Source organism: Vulpes lagopus, chromosome 17 (assembly GCF_018345385.1).
Source record: "Vulpes lagopus strain Blue_001 chromosome 17, ASM1834538v1, whole genome shotgun sequence".
In the NCBI taxonomy this organism is placed as follows: Eukaryota; Metazoa; Chordata; class Mammalia; order Carnivora; family Canidae; genus Vulpes; species Vulpes lagopus.
In genome coordinates this window covers 39,214,458-39,231,201 of record NC_054840.1, presented here as the reverse complement: position 1 = coordinate 39,231,201, position 16,744 = coordinate 39,214,458, and the positions used below count along the sequence as shown (strand labels likewise).

Here is a 16,744-nt window from a genome sequence, read left to right as displayed (position 1 = left end):
TTGAGTTGTACTCTTTACTAGTAAGGTAAGGACAGGCAGGGTTCGGCAAACAGAGGAAACCTAACATGAAACTGGAAAGTTTGCTGCAAAGTTGCTCTATTTTTACCAGTTCAGGAATTGATTAATATAGTGCGAGGTTTAAAAGAAGACCAAGTTCTTCTTAACTACTATTAAATTCTGTATTTCATTTTCTTTTCTAAAAATCAAGTATTTAATAATGGCCTTTTTACCTTTGTCCTTTGCCAATATTTTCACTGCAAAAAACAGACTTTCTTCAATACATCAAGTAATCAAAAGTCTAAAAGCATGTTGACCTTTAGTATAAAAAGCCAGCACATACTACTGTAAATTTAAAGTTGCTGAATCATTGATAATTAAGTCACAACTATATTAAAAAATATTAGCTTCACTTACTAGAAAAACCAGTGATCCATCAAGTCCCAGCATCTGAAATAAGTAACAATATGCATACATTCAAGATGCAACAGGATTTTTTAATTCTATTTAGAAAAAAGGCTCATTTTCAATTATATTTAAACATAATCCTTCCCCACTACTTTCCAATACAGCTTATCATTTTTAGAGAATAAAAAATATTAGTTTTATATTTGGGCCTCTTTTTATTCCAAATCATATGATTATAAAGTCAACATAATTCCATCTTGAGTTTAATTCTTACATTAGATATGGAGCCAGTCAAGATTTCATGATATATCAACTGCAGTGTCAGAATAATACAATTTAAATTGTTACTTCATTTTATGGAAGTCCATAATTTTTTTTGTATTAAAGGCCAGGAAATAGAAAAATAGCAATAGATTACAATATTTTTAATATTTTCACCATAAACATCACATTTCTCTAGAAATTAAAGTTCTACTGCAGCTTCCATCTAATGTAGCTACAAACTTAGCATATACATCTATATATGCCCAACTTTAACATAGTTTAAAGTTAAGGCACTAGAATGCATGATAGAAAGAATCTTACTCTTTCCCATGTAAGCTCTTCTGCAGCTCGGTCCCACTCTAAAGCATTCCAGTTCATGTCATCTGGAAATATAATAGTTGAAAGATTACTGATGAAACCTGAACCATAAATAATAAAACATATTCTCTTAATTTAGTGTTTTGTAAGCTGTTGATGAGAAGCTACACCACATCTGCTTGTTAGGTAATAATACATATACATAAATATAACAGACACATATAAGATGATTCTAGGTTGTGGTTAAGTGCTGGAAGAAAATAAATAGGATTATGTGGAAGAGGAACTTAACTGCACTGAATCAGGAATGAATCTGGAAAATTTGAGAAAACTGAGGAAGCCAGGGGACAAGAATTCTCAGGGTGTGGGGGGTGTATAAGATATGGTATGAAAGGCAGACAGGGATCAAATCATACAAGGGGGAAGGTAAAACCTGGATTTTGTTTGTTCTTTAGTATAACAGAAAAACCACTGCCAGATTTTAAAGGCAGTAGAGTACTATGAACACTATGCGGAGCACAAGTGGAAGAAGCTACTTAGGAGCTATTGTGTGAGATGAAGTGAAGGAATGATGGCCGCACCAGGGTGGCAGCAGGCTGCCTTCTTGTGGCCTCTGAACATAGATTCGCTACTCCCTACAAAGGTCCCTTGCTCCCATTACACAACTTGTTTCTTCTCATCCTTTGTGTCTCACCTCAAATATCACTGACTCTGCGATACCTGGAGAATCTTATTTAAAATAGGCTCTCCCAACAGCATCCTCAGAGCAACCTGCACATTTACCACACTGTGTAACAACATATTTATTCACTTGTGTACTCCTGCTCCTTCACTAGACCAGAACTCCATGAAGGCAAGGACCTGAGTGCCTGGCACCCAGGAGACACTCAGACACCAGCAATGTCCAGTGGACCTGGAAGCCGTGCAGTGCTTGACAGGAAAACTCTGGGATGAGAGGAGAGAAGTGGAGGTGGTGAGCTATTGCCAGCTGACAGGCAGGCATGGTCTGGGATTTCCTTTAGCATTCTGGAGTTATACCACTATAAAATGAGAAAATGGTTCCTTGATATCCTCTGACCTGCAGTATACCCTTCAAGAATTCTTCTTGGATATTAAAAGTTATCTTGACTCAAGAGAAATGGGACGGAATAAAATAAATCTGTATCAAATTCCTTTAAAAAAAACTATGGTCTATGACAAATAACTTCTTCCTAACCATCCTATAAAAGTCCCGACTAGGATTTTACAACACAAAATGTGCCCTGCTTCACAGAAAAAAAATTAATACATATGTATATCCATTAATGCTAATCTGCCAAAATAAAGTAAAAAGTTTAGAAATAAAACTCCGAACCCATAAAATTTCTAAAACTCCCAGTTCTTCTCCTCAAGGAAAGCTGGAAATGGACTCATGGTCATGAGGACTCATGGTTGGGAAGGAAGGGTAAGGATGGGCCAGCAGCCATTACCCTGGGCCCCGTTGTTGGCATCAGCGGCATCCTCCCCGCCTGCGTCGTCCTCCTCCTCGTTGTCCTCCTCCTCCTCTTCCGCCTGCTCATCCTGAGCATCAGGGTTTTCTCCCACCACCGCGTTCTCAGCTGGTGGGTTAGCAGGCTGGTCGGGGGCAACATTTTCAGCACCATTTCCTCCTGCAGGAGCCTAAAATGACAGCAGAGCCCTGAAATTCAGCTAACTTGTCTCAGTTTCATTCTATTTCCAAATCACACTCCCCCTGTTAAAAAACAAAACTAGCACACAAACTATTAAAATTCCAAAAAATAACCCTCAAGTCATCTTTTCTACGGATCAACTCAGCATGTAAAAACATAAACTCACTTCACAGCATGTATATTCACTTAGTATAATTCAGGTATTTCACAAAGTATTATAGAAAATGGGTCTAACTTTGACACTTCAGGCACATCTGAAACCAGTTACTGGTGGGGTTACACAAGTTTCTATTCAAGCCAGCAGAGCAAGAATCAAGAATTTAGAAAGTTAAAGCCATTACCTCTTTGGATACATAAAAACAATGTATTAAAACATGTCACAAAGTGCAAAAAAGGAGGCATTCAACAGAGTAAGAACAAGCAGCAGGCTGTCTGTCTTAACAACAGAGCAGAGAAACTCCTTCTGGAGTTCAGTTTCAGGAAACAGAGCTGCCTCAGCCAAAAAGAGGTCCAGACAGGAGTTTTGATTTATTATTACAACTAGTCAGACAAAACTCCAAGATAAACCAAGGCTCAGATTCCCCATGACTGCTGTTGGATCTTGCAAAAAAGAAAACTCTGGTTATTTTTCACATGCAAGAAGAGCAAGACCGGAGCAGCACTCAGCCAGTGAGTCCAACCCCCGGCTGATGTCTCTGCACCCGAGGTCTGAGCTCCTCAGGCAAGACAACCTGGAATTACTTCTGCACCAGCATCTCCACAATCTGCTCCTGACTATGTGAACAGTGGGTCTCAGCTACTGTCCAGCAAGCTCCTATAAAGGTCTGAGGACATCCTTGGGCCCAGCATCAACCTGTGCCTGGAGGCTGCAGGGCTGGTTGGATTCCTGCATGGAATAATCCCAAGGTCTTCAACAGTCTTCGGCAAGGCTATCTGGTAGAGGCCAGGAGGCTCTTGTGGAACCTGGACCTGGGCGCCATTCTTAGGATGACCTCTGGCTCCTCAGCCATCATTTCATTTGGTGGTGACTTTATTTGATCATTCTGGACTTCTCTATTTCTTTATGTCTTTGGTACCATTTAGTCTCCATTCTTTAACTCTAGGAAAAGAGAACTGAGACTCTAGCGCAGGTGCCCCCTTGGCGGGGTACATGGGGGTGGGGAAAACTCCTGATGAGATTCAAACCCCACAACCAACTCTAGAAAAGGGCCATAATTCTTCTTTATAAGGCATCTCCTACCTTAACTGAATGCCTCAGGGATAAACATATATTTACTTATATACCTATATGTTTACACCTATACAGGTAAGTAACTTAATTCTCAGTTATCAGTTAAACACTTGAGAAAGTTTCTAATTCCTATTCAGTAGGTAAACCTGTCCATATGGACTTTGTCAGTTCCCACATGCACCTCCTCTGGCTCTCACTGAGTTCTGCTACCTACCAAATGCAAAGACACAGTTATAGTCGAAGATTCTAAAAGAGCAACTGCATTAAATGTTTCAAAATATGAGGTACAGGGGCACCTGGGTGGCTCAGTTGGTTAAGCATCTGCCTTCAGCTCAGGTCATGATCCCAACATCCTGGGATGGAGCCCTACAGGGGGCTCCCTGCTTGATGGGGAGCCTGCTTCTCCCTTTCCCTCTGCCTGTCCCTTCCCTTGCCTATGCTTTCTGTCAAATAAATAAAATATTTAAAAATTATATATGAGGTACAATAACAAAAATATTAACACTAGGTAAGAAGTGTCTTTTCTTTCTAGTTTCATTTCTTGCATGTGTGATTTGCTAAGGAGAAGTTACACTCTTAACTGTGTAGAGAAAAAAGTATGGCAGAAGTTGATGAAATCAACCTATACACTGACACACAGCAGGTCCTTCAATGAAAAATTAAGTTAATTATCATTTTGAGTATCTTAGCATCAATTTTTCATACTAAAAGGTTATGAAACAAATAGTTTTTGTACATAGCTAATATTTTGACATTTTCAGCCCCATAATTGCTCAGCAAGCGAGAGACTAAAAATCATTTATCTTACTCTCTTTCTCTTAACACGTCTAGCAAATGCTCCTGCATCTAACATAAGCATGTTATCTCTTATAAAGAAAAAGTGAAACTTTGTGAGATTGTTTAACAGTGTTCTAATTTTTCTTTTGGTAATATTGCCATTGGGAGCAACAAGCACAGGGCATTTCACATAAGAAGAAACTGATGAACCAAGACAGTAAGTAGCCTCCTCAATGTCACACAGCATGTCAGCATCATAGCCAGGAAGTTTGTATGTTAACTTCCATGACAGTAGTAAACCCAGGCAAAGGGAATAAAAGAGCACTCAGTACACCCCCTAACACTGTTCCCAATCTCGCTAGAAAATAAGAAGCAAAGTCAACGTAGCCTTCTTCGGATTTTTTGCATCTCCCTTAATCTTCTCCCAAACCTTTTCAGTGTCCTGCTTTGCAATGAGGGGCAGAGGAGTCAAAGGTTTAAATCTTAGAGAATGACAATAATTCCCACGTCCTATGCAAAGAGAATCAATTTGGAGATGGAGGGAGTTACCTCATTTTGGTGGTGCCCAGCAGCATTGAAGGGTGGAGCAGCATGCTCCAACCAAATCGGTGCTCCCCCATGGACTATCTGCTCTCGCAACCACACGAGGCTGATGAATGCACACAGTGTGCATGTTACCACAAAACAACCCTGCAAACAATCCGCCAATAAATTGTCCCTATTAAAAAAAAAAATTATAAAGAATTACTCCAAAGAATGCTTAAACTTGAGAAACTAAAGGTAACATTTCATCTTACACTAAAATGTCAGAAACAACAGCCAGAAAAATAAGTAATAATTTTCTAGGTAAAATTTCAGTTTCTCAGAATTGTTTCTGAATGGTGAAATTCTATCTACCTTATAATAAGCTAGCCAAATATATTTATTTATATATTTGTATCATATGTATTTGTATTATAATAAGTGAAAACTAACATCAGAATTACGTAGAAATTAGCTATCTAGCCACTCTTTGAACATGGCTTAGAAAGAGGCAGGAAAAAAACCAAAAACCATAAGCAGTCAAACACCTGACAAAGACCAAGTATGTATGCAATCTACTGATTGCAATCCAACCCATACTAAGAACTTCCTTATCCTTATTTTACACACAAGTTTAACAAACTTGGTTAGCTGATACCCATACAAATGAAGATAATCAGCAAATCAGAAAAGGAAAGAAGCACCCCCAAAAGGCCTAATGTCAATGTAAAGAAAGCAACCTGAGATATACTCAGTATGCAACGTGTAAGACAAAGTCTGTAATACACTTTAAATTACCTACCACTTAGAAAGCAGAATAAATTTTTATGCTAACTGCAAATATACCATAAGTATGTTACTAGTTTCTCAATAAACTCACACAAATTATGTTATGATATATGTAGTATGATAATACCAAAGACCTCTTTGTTCTTTTCATCTCAAGGGGTTTGTCGTTCCCTAGTCTATGCCTGATTCAAGGATAACTGTGAATCTTGGTGGCCTTAGGAAAATCCTTTATCATAATGTAATGACTTTTTCCTCTATGGAAAATCTGAGGAAGAGTCCATTTGAGAGACCTCAGCCTACTGGCTCCAAACTTAATGAATTGATGTGGCCCACAGAAATGCCCTGGAATATAACCTAATCAAAAGAGGAAGCCTCAGGATTATTAAAACTTTGATAACTTAGACTAAAATAGAGTAGACTTCTCTACTCTGTACTTATCATCAGCAATAGGAATAACAACTATTTGATGTCAAATTTATTTATTTATTTATTTATTTATTTATTTATTTATTTATTTATTTATTTATTATTTAAGAGACAGAAGAGAGAGAAGCAGGCTCCATGCTGGGAGCCTGACATGGGACTCCATCCTGGGTCTCCAGAATCACACCCTGGGCTGAAGGTGGCGCTAAACCGTTAAGCCACCGGGGCTGCCTTGATATCAATTTTAAACAGGGACACTTCATAGAGTTCTTTTCCCTCATACCTAGAATCTAGGCTGGTTCTGTGAACTATCTGAACCAAGGTGAGGCTGCCTGAGTTTAGAGCCTAGAAGAGAGCTTGTGAGCTTCTACTTTTACCGTTTTAGAATGCTGCTCTGTGACCTGCTGGCTTCCTGCAAGATGAGAGGCCACATGGAGGAGAACCAAGGTACCAGCTGGAGCTATCTTAGACCAACTAATCCCAGAGTAAAACACATGAGTAACTGAAGAAAGCCCCACAGATGAACTGATCAGCTGACTCCCAGAATTATGAGCAAATAAAATTATTGTAGTTTTAAGCCAGTAAGTTTCAGGGACAGCATGTTTTGAAACAATAATTAACTGATATATTGTACCTGGGGATGATCTGAAGAACCGAATTACAAAATATGTAAGCAGCTGCTATGATATTAAGAAATTTAAAGTAAATTTTCAGAAATAAAATTAATACTACAGAGAAAATAAAATACAGCTCATTTTAAAAAAAGAGGAGTTTAGTTAAAAATGCTTTCAGGAAAACTGGCTCAATTCTTCAAATTGTAAAAGGCAGCATGGGATTACAAAACCAAACTACATTTACAATGCCTTTTGACTATCCCCAGCCATGCCTGTAGTGTTCCTCCTGGGTCAATCAGTGGTCTCAAGAAAGCAATTCTGATGCCCACTAACCAATCAGGTTATAAAGAAAAGGGGAACTTGCCAACATAAGGCAAGCAACAGCTCTGAGCTTCAGTGATAATTCTGCTATATTTTAAGCCAATACTCAAAATTCACACATAACTTTTAAATATATATGTGAATTTAATCTTTGAATAGCCTATCCCTGAGGCATGATCTTCCTCACTTTATAGAGGAAACGGGTTCAGAAATTTGCCCAAAGTCAGCAAAGAACCTGCAGAATCAGAAACTGTATTCCAATGCTAGGGTTCCTTAACAACCAACTACCCCATTGTATTATCTAAGTGATCACACCTGCCCAACAACCAGATGTTCAATAGTTCTACCAACAAGAAGTAAAGGTAGTAGGTAAGTGGAATACTACACCTTGTTTGTCTGGTATTTTCACTAACATGGCTTCCACAAACACCTATTTTTCATATATCCAAAGCCTACCAATTTAGGCTTTGATAAATATTAATATATTCAGCCACTTAAGACAGAAACCATTAGAGAAATAATGTATATTTGCTTCATTAAACTGCACAGATAGGAACTCAAGTCACCTTTTCTAAACAATTGAGTAGTGACTGGCTGCTACCATGCACACTCATTAACTACAATGGTTTACAGAATTTTAGCCCAAATTAAATGGAACAAGGCTAACCTATGTGAAATGATTCTTTTATTAGCTTATACATATTAAAATAAAACTTCCATTGCTCTTAGTAATCACCCCTTGCTTTTATTGGACTTCTCTCGCTACTTCCAATATGCATCTTTGCAGTGTATACAATCCCTAAAGGCAAGCCAGAGGTGAATGATGTCATATACACAAAGACATAGTGAATGGCAGATGAGCATTTAAGACAAACTTCTTAAACTTCTATACTGAAACCCTGTTCCAGATGGCTGAGAGAAATATTTGATGTCCAGAAATGGGAACGCTGTCCTGTTGTTTCTACTACATCACTTTACAAAAGGCCTGTATTTTTATACAAAGGGTTATCTTCTCACACTAGTGTGTTAAATTACGGTTTCTCCTTTTTATGGCCACAGCTAAGAGCACCCTATTTCAAAGCCCCTGTCTACTTCTAAACATTATTTTATAAAACTGTTCTTCAATAGTGAAAACAATAAATAATTCTAATGTAAATGAGTTCAAGCTGCAAACCTTTCATCAAGTATTCCCTACACTGCCAAAGACACAGAGAGAAATGAAATAACCCATCTGTTCTATCCCAAAAAGGTGCAACCAGGAAGTAGAAAAACCAAGTCACAGACACATCTAATGTTTCTAAATATTTAGAAATATGATTAAAAATAATGATGCAGATGCAAGAGATTTTTTAAAAACTCCTTAATTTCTTTTCTATCAGAAATAACAGCATGCTCTCCTACTCTCTTCTATTGCTTTGTGGCTTATCTTGATAGTAATATACTTTTAATACTTCTATTCTATAGGAGAGTTTTATATTGTTCTTTGTCTTTACTGTCACAGGGATCAAAAACTAAGGTCAGTCGGGTACAAAAGAAGATTTAGCAAATACAGGTGCAATTATTGGTACGCTTAATACTCTCATTATCTTGATATAATACATCATTTACAGCAATTCTAGTTCTGATATTAGTAATGAAAACACATCTTTTCCAAGAAAACACAATTACAATGCTTAATGTCAAATTAAGGCACAATAAAACAATGATAGTAAACAAGTTTTTAGAGTCCATATTTTAATAATCACAAGAAACATTTAAAAACTAAATTTGTATTCAAATGGCTACGTTGTTAAAAATACATGCTTAAATTGACATGATAGTGCATATCTCACACTGCACAGCAGCCTATTTAACAGACCGCCCCACCCTTACAAAACAGTCCTTTAAAACAGGTATGTTTTAAAACAAACATGTACATGTGTCAGCGACTCTTACTGTAGCTATGATTGTCAGACTAAGAGACATAAATTCTCTTTGTTCTTGGAACAAAAGGACTTTCAAATTACAACAAAAGTAAAAATGTGCAGGAAAAACAAGCACTAGGCTATGCTGTGCAGCCTTCAAGCTTCACGAGGTTCTGTACTCACGTGGACAGCATGTCCAGTGGCAGTGTCAGTAGTGAGCTCACGGAGCCAGTAAACAAGCACTTGTAGATACGGCCTATCAAAAGTGCAGGATGGCAAACAGTTACAACACACATCATGAACTCAGACAAGCACTCAATTAAACAGAGGTAAAGTGAAAGCCACTGAAATATTTAGTCTTTGCAAGGCTATCTTAAACTATTACATTAAAAATTTACATTATAAATAAGCATACTTGCTTTGAATATTTTATACATATATGTAAGTAATTTCTGTTATAGACATTTTTTCCTACTTTTTCCATTTTGATTTGGCTTTTGAAAACAGCCATTGAGGGGTACCTAGGTGGCTCAGTTGGTTAAGCAGCCAACTAAGGTTTCAGCTCAGGTCATGATCTCAGGGTGTGAGATCAAGCCCCCTGTTGGGCTCCACATTCAGCGAGGAGTCTGCTAGAAGATCCTCCTTTTACGCCCCTCCCCTCGCTCTCTTTCTAAAATAATATCTTAAAAAAAAAAGAAAAAAAGAAAAAACCCAACATGGTTAAGCATAAAAAAGACTAAAGAGCAAGTTACAAGCTAATAGAGAAACCTTAGATTCTCTATAGACTGACTTAATTATTTAATGAGCTTAGATATTTAAAAAAGAAATATAGGGGCAGCCTGGGTAGCTCAGCAGTTTAGCGCTGCCTTCAGCCCAAGCCGTGATCCCGGAGACCCAGGATCGAGTCCCATATTGGGCTCCCTACATGGGGTCTGCTTCTCCCTCTGCCTGTGTCTCTGCCTCTCTCTCATAAATAAATAAATTAAATCTTTAAAAAAATAAAAAAGAATTATATGGTAAAGATCACTAAATTATAATATGGAGAATGTTTTTTGTTTTTGTTTTTGTTTTTGTTTTGTTTTGTTTTGTTTTTTTTTTGGAGAATGTTTTTTTAACCAAGAATTCTAAAATTCACTGAGTTTGCTCATGAAAATAAAAGATTTCAGTTCTGGGAGTATATAATTTGAAATTAAGAGGACTTTTCAGAAGAGTAAATGCTCCAATAACATGAATAGCAAACTAATAGCAAACTAATAGCCAATTCTTTAAAAACAGAGATTCAAGGGTCCTCAAAAAAAAAAAATCTTAAATCTGGCCACAGAGGGAAAAATAGATCAAGTGTGGGTGAATGCACAGCCATCTCCTTATCCTCTTAGAAAAGCAAGAAGGAGAAACAGAGCCCAAGAGGAGACAGCTGAGATGTTCTTTCTAACCAGAACTTGTATATTAATTTAAGCATTCCCAATAGCCTTGTATCAGAAATTTTCAGTGGCTTCAATGGCTGTCTTTTTATTTATTTTTATTTTTTTATTTTTATTTTTTTTAATGGCTGTCTTTTTAAAGATTTTATTTATTTATTCATGAGAGACAGGGTTGGGGGGTGGGCCAGAACACAAGAACACAGGCAGAGGAGAAGCAGGATCCCCATGGGGAGCCTGACATGGGACTCAATCCCAGGACCCCAGGATCAGGACCTGAGCTGAACGCAGACGCTCAACAACTGAGCCACCCAGGTGCCCCTCAATGGCTGTTTTCAAAAGCCAAATCAAAATGGAAAAAGTAGGGATCCCTGGGTGGCGCAGCGGTTTGGCGCCTGCCTTTGGCCCAGAGTGCGATCCTGGAGACCCGGGATCGAATCCCACGTCGGGCTCCCGGTGCATGGAGCCTGCTTCTCCCTCTGCCTGTCTCTGCCTCTCTCTCTGCCTCTCTCTCTCTCTCTCTCTCTGTGACTATCATAAATAAATAAATAAATAAATAAATAAATAAATAAATAAATAAATAAATAAATAAATAAATTTTTAAAAATGGAAAAAGTAGGAAAAAATTTCTATAACAGAAATTACTTACATATATGTATAAAATATTCAAAGCAAGTATGCTTGTAACAAAGTAAAACTGACAACAAACTAAATGGCTGTAAACAGGAAAACAGATCATGAATTACAGGTCTCTTTCCCACAGAGTGCTCTGCATCTATTAAAAACTAAGGTAGCAAAAAAAAAAGGTAGCTCAACACGTTCTCGCATGGAAAGGTATCAGAATATAACGATAACTTAAAGAAAAAAGTTAGACTATGTTTTTTGTAATAGAACTTAATATTTTATTTATTGATCGTGAGTGTATGTGTGTACAAACACATCAGAACAGACAGCCAGCTTGTTAACTGCATTACTTAACATCCTCAAAGTCCCCACTGAACTTCTGATTATTTGATCTACCGATTTTGGAGAGGTGCGTTAGTCTTCCACTTGACTCTGAAGGCTTTAGATATTTCAAAGTCCTCTTCTCTGGTACATAAAAGTTCTTTTTTTTTTTTTTTTTTTTTTTTTTTTACATAAAAGTTCTTAAGTTTTATTTTCTTAGTAGACTATGCCTTTTACTAATACGAAATATAATGCTTTTCTCCATTTAAGGCTTTTTTTTTTTTTAAAGATTTTATTTATTTATTCATAGAGACAGAGAGAGAGAGAGGCAGAAACACAGGCAGAGGGAGAAGCAGGCATCATACAGAGAGCCTGACGTGGGACTCGATCCCGGGTCTCCAGGATCATGCCCTGGGCTGCAGGCGGCGCTAAACCGCTGCGCCACCGGGGTTGCCCTCCATTTAAGGCTTTTTATCTTGAATAATATCTAGCTAATTAAAGCTGTTCCTGAGTTCTGTCAGCATTTGCTAATAACATCCCTCTCACATTAACCTGGGCTGCTTTGCACTTATTTCAAATAGTTAACCACCTTCCTCTGCACAAAACTGTGTAAACTCTTATGATCACAGAAGTTGCAACCTTACCCTTCCCTCTCTTATTTCCCTTCCTGTCTTTTATTGGGACTATCCAAATATTTGCTGTGTCCTACTCTGTCTCCTCAGTATAAAAACTCATAATCCAATTTCCATTCTTCTGGTACTTACCTTGAAGTTTTCTTACGTTTTATTAAGGTAAAATTTACATGAACATTCAGTATATGTCCGGGTGAATTTTTAAATAGGTACATGTCCAGGAAACTGCCACCTAGATAAAAATATTCAGCATTTCTAGCTCCCTAGAAGGCTCCTCAATCCCCTACCAAGTCAGTATCTCCAGCAAAAAGTAACCACCCTTCTGATCTCTATTACTATAGACAGATCAATTTGGTCTACTTTAAAATTTCACATAAATGCAATCATACAATCCATACTCTTCTGTGCCTCACTTCTTTTTCTCAAAGTAAAATTCACCTATGTTACTCCATGTCACAATAATGAGCTCTTTTCTCACTAATAAGTACTATTCCATCGTATAGAAAAAACACAATGTATCTACTCTACTGTTGTTGATGGGTATTTGGTTGGTTCCAGTTTTGTTTTTTGTTTAATTTTTATTTATTTATGATAGTCACACAGAGAGAGAGAGAGAGAGAGGCAGAGACATAGGCAGAGGGAGAAGCAGGCTCCATGCACCGGGAGCCCGACGTGGCATTCAATCCCGGGTCTCCAGGATCACGCCCTGGGCCAAAGGCAGGTGCTAAACCGCTGTGCCACCCAGGGATCCCTGGTTCCAGTTTTTAACTATTAGCTTAGCTGCTGTGATCATTCTTGAATACACATCTTTTAGTGGACACACGGCTGTAGTTTCTGTCAGCTATATTCCTAGAACTGGAACTGTTGGATCATAAGGCATTTATAAATATTTAGCATTGGCAGATATTGCCAAACAGTTTTCCAAAGTGGTTATACCATATATACTCCCACTATCAATGTAAGCATGTTCCAAATGCTCCACATCCTAAGAAACATTTAGCACTATCTTACTTTTTAATTTTAGCCATTCTGCTGAGCATGATTCACAATATCTTCTTGTGTATTTCCCTGATGACTAATGATGCTGAGCAGCTTTTTGTGTGTTACTAGCTATTTAGATCTTCCCAGAAACACCTGTTCAAATCTTTTGTCTACTTTTTATTTGGGTTGTCTGCTTTTTTCTGATTTTTTATGAGTTCTCTATATACTCTAGATACAAGCCCTTTGATGTGTGTACCGCAAATCTTTTCTCACTCTATGGGGCTGGTCATTCTCTCTTAAAGATATTGAAGTATGAATAAAAGTTCTCAATTTCAAAAAAAAAAAAAAAAAAAAGTTCTCAATTTCAATTAAGGACAATGTATTCAGTATTTTCCTTTATGGTTAGTCTCCTACATTTTTTTTTTAAGATTTTATTTTTATATTCAGAGAGAGTGAGAGAGCACGAGTGAAGGAAGGGGCAGAGAGAGAGGGAGAGAAAAAGCATATCAAGCTGACTCTATGCTGAGCGTGGAGCCTGACACAGGGCTCAATCTCACGACCCTGAGATCATGACCTGAGCCCAAATCAAGAGACAGATGCTTAACTGAGCCATCCAGGCACAGAAATCTTTTTTTTTTTTTTTTAAGATTTTATTTATTCACTCATGACAGACACAGAGAGAGAAAGGCAGAGACACAGGCAGAGGGAGAAGCAGGCTCCATGCAGGGAGCCCAATGTGGGACTCGATCCTAGGTTTCCAGGATCACACCCCCGGGCTACAGGGGTGTAGGTAGCACTAAACTGCCGGGCCATTGGGGCTGCCCAAATCTTTTGGTTTTAACATTCACATTCAGGCTTATGATCCATCTCCAATTATTTTTTTTGTCAGGTGTGAAATAATGACATAGTTCATTTTTCTCCATATGGCCATCTAGTTGATACTATTTATTGAAAGTATGATTCTTCTTCCACTGAACAGCGTGGCATCTTTGTTGCGAATCGGGTGATGATAGAGATGTGCATCTATTTCTAGACTCCAGTTGGTTACCCCAATAATTTTTAATGCAGAGTGACCCTATATCTTCCTATCTGTCTAGAGTATCTACAGTCTCCTCACAAATAAGATAAAAAGCTCTCATTTCTTTTTTCTATCCTCTCCTCAGAGTTTCTGCCATGTTAAAATCATCTAGAATTTTAGTTGTAGGCTATTACCAAAAATTACCAATTATTGTAGATTAAAACAATTGCTAGTTAGCTGTAGGAAGCACCGGTCTCTTTTTCATGGTAGCTCACGCTTCTGATTCCTCACTCATTTTGGTAAAGTATATTCTCAAACACCTTTTTTCATAAATAGTTAAGAGATGACAAACTTTTCATGTCCTTGCATCTACTGACATGTCTTTATTAAATTGTCCCTCTGTCTGTGAATAACTTATGGGTAGATTTCAGGTTCAGAGATGTTGTCAAAGGCTGAAGATTCTGCTGTCTCTAGCATTTTAGAGCTGCTAATTTTAAAGTCTGACACCAGTCTCATTTTTACTTTGTAGAATAATTTGCAATTGGAACACCTATACACCATTTTATTCAGCTGTGGGAAACTAGAATGTGTTTCGGTTTATGAGGCTGTCTCTTACCCCCTGAGCCAAAGGCAGACACTCAAATGCTAAGCCACCCAGGCGTCCCTCTACTTCACTTTTTTTTTTTTAATTTTTTTTTTTTAATTTTATTTATGATAGTCACAGAGAGAGAGAGAGAGAGGCAGAGACACAGGCAGAGGGAGAAGCAGGCTCCATGCACCAGGAGCCCAACATGGGATTCGATCCCGGGTCTCCAGGATCACACCCTGGGCCAAAGGCAGGCACCAAACTGCTGCACCACCCAGGGATCCCCCTTCTACTTCACTTTTTAAACCAATTCTGCTATCCCATGTATCCCCAAAGACTTTCATCTTCATAAATGATGTATTTTATTTTAAAGAGACACAAGGCTATTAATTATATTTATTTAAATATCTCACTTATGTTTAACTCTGAAGAGTCATATCTACATAGTCTGGCACCATATGCTATCTATCCTTCTGCATATCTTTAAAAATAACAAAAACCCAAAAAAGGCTAGTATAGCAACCTCCCAGAAAACCTCCTATACCTTGAAAGATAAGCCTCTCAATTATTCGGGACTGTTACAGACAGGTATGTGAGTTCCTTTAAAAAGGGAAGGGGAAGGGATCCCTGGGTGGCGCAGCGATTTGGCGCCCGCCTTTGGCCCAGGGTGCGATCCTGGAGACCCGGGATCGAATCCCACATCGGGCTCCTGGTACATGGAGCCTGCTTCTCCCTCTGCCTGTGTCTCTGCCTCTGCCTCTCTCTCTCTCTCTCGCTCTCTCTGTGACTATCATAAATTAAAATTAAAATTAAAATTAAAATTTAAAAAAAGGGAAGGGGGAAAAAACTCAAAGTAATCCAATTTTTGCAACACTTGAAAGTTCTAATATACTTCAAATAGTAAAAATCAAGATCCTTCTGATTATAATTTGATTTTGCTTTTTCAATTCTTTCATGAACTTTCATTATTGGCTTCTATATGCTGTTTTTCTTTCCCCCATTCATTCAAGAAAATGACTGTTGAAAATAGTTCTTCATTTAGATGGATGTTTTCTTTTTTTTAAAGATTTATTCATTTATTCATGAGAGACACACAGACTGAGAGAGAGAGGCAGAGACATAGGTAGAGGGAGAAGCAGGCTCCTTGCTGGGAGCCCAATGCAGGACTCGATCCCAGATCCCAGGATCACGACTAGAGCTGAATGCAGGCGCCCAACTGCTAAGCCACCCAGGCATCCCAGTGGATAATGTTTTCTAAGCGAGGTTTTCCTAATACATGGAATTATAAAATAAAATAACTCAATATCATCCAAACAAAAATATGATGCAATATTACTTTATAATATTAAATAGTTATGTAATTTTAAAATAACTCCAATCACAGAGAAGTGAATACTCACATGCTGTAAGAGGAACAACTCCCAACCATGCAAAGGCCACAAGTGTATAATGAAACCAATATCGTATTGCAGTGCCAATACTTGTAACCAGTCCAGCAAATATGTCTTGGATTGGAAGCCGTGAAGGCATATCTGGAGAATAAACTGGAAGAGGAAAAAAAGTAGATATAATTTCATAAAGACTCAAAAAACAGTTTAATTCATAAATATAAGACAAGCACGCAGAGCTAGCTTAACATCTTTGTATTTCACTTAAATATTGTTTCCTATTAAAAAAGTGAATCAAATTAGTTATGATAATATCACATTTACCCAGAAGTCATTTAAGAGCAAATGACAGGTAAAATGTAGAACCAACAAAAAAGGCCTCTGTGCAGGAAAAAAGATTCAAGAGAACTTCACATCCCCCAGTCTTTGCCATAAACTTCATGCAAAGCTAACTCATAACATATTTTAGCATTTAAACAATGCAATTATCTGGTTTCCCAAATTATAAAAGATCAGATAAACTGAATAGGAGCAAAAG

The 16,744-nt window shown here is 37.8% G+C and overlaps 1 protein-coding gene across 2 annotated transcripts in view; it reads right to left on the bottom strand.

Moving 5' to 3' along the window:
- The window catches only part of MARCHF6 (membrane associated ring-CH-type finger 6), an 81,487-nt gene that overhangs the window by 40,156 nt on the left and 24,587 nt on the right, over positions 1 to 16,744 (bottom strand). For both annotated transcript variants that reach the window (XM_041731515.1, XM_041731513.1), the window contains 6 exons: positions 16,219 to 16,362; positions 9,422 to 9,494; positions 5,215 to 5,383; positions 2,457 to 2,646; positions 991 to 1,052; positions 415 to 447 (listed from right to left, as the gene is read on the bottom strand). In XM_041731515.1, the coding sequence (XP_041587449.1) occupies positions 415 to 447; positions 991 to 1,052; positions 2,457 to 2,646; positions 5,215 to 5,383; positions 9,422 to 9,494; positions 16,219 to 16,348 (657 nt within the window). In that variant the 5' untranslated portion in view covers positions 16,349 to 16,362. The remainder of the gene's footprint in view (positions 1 to 414; positions 448 to 990; positions 1,053 to 2,456; positions 2,647 to 5,214; positions 5,384 to 9,421; positions 9,495 to 16,218; positions 16,363 to 16,744) is intronic.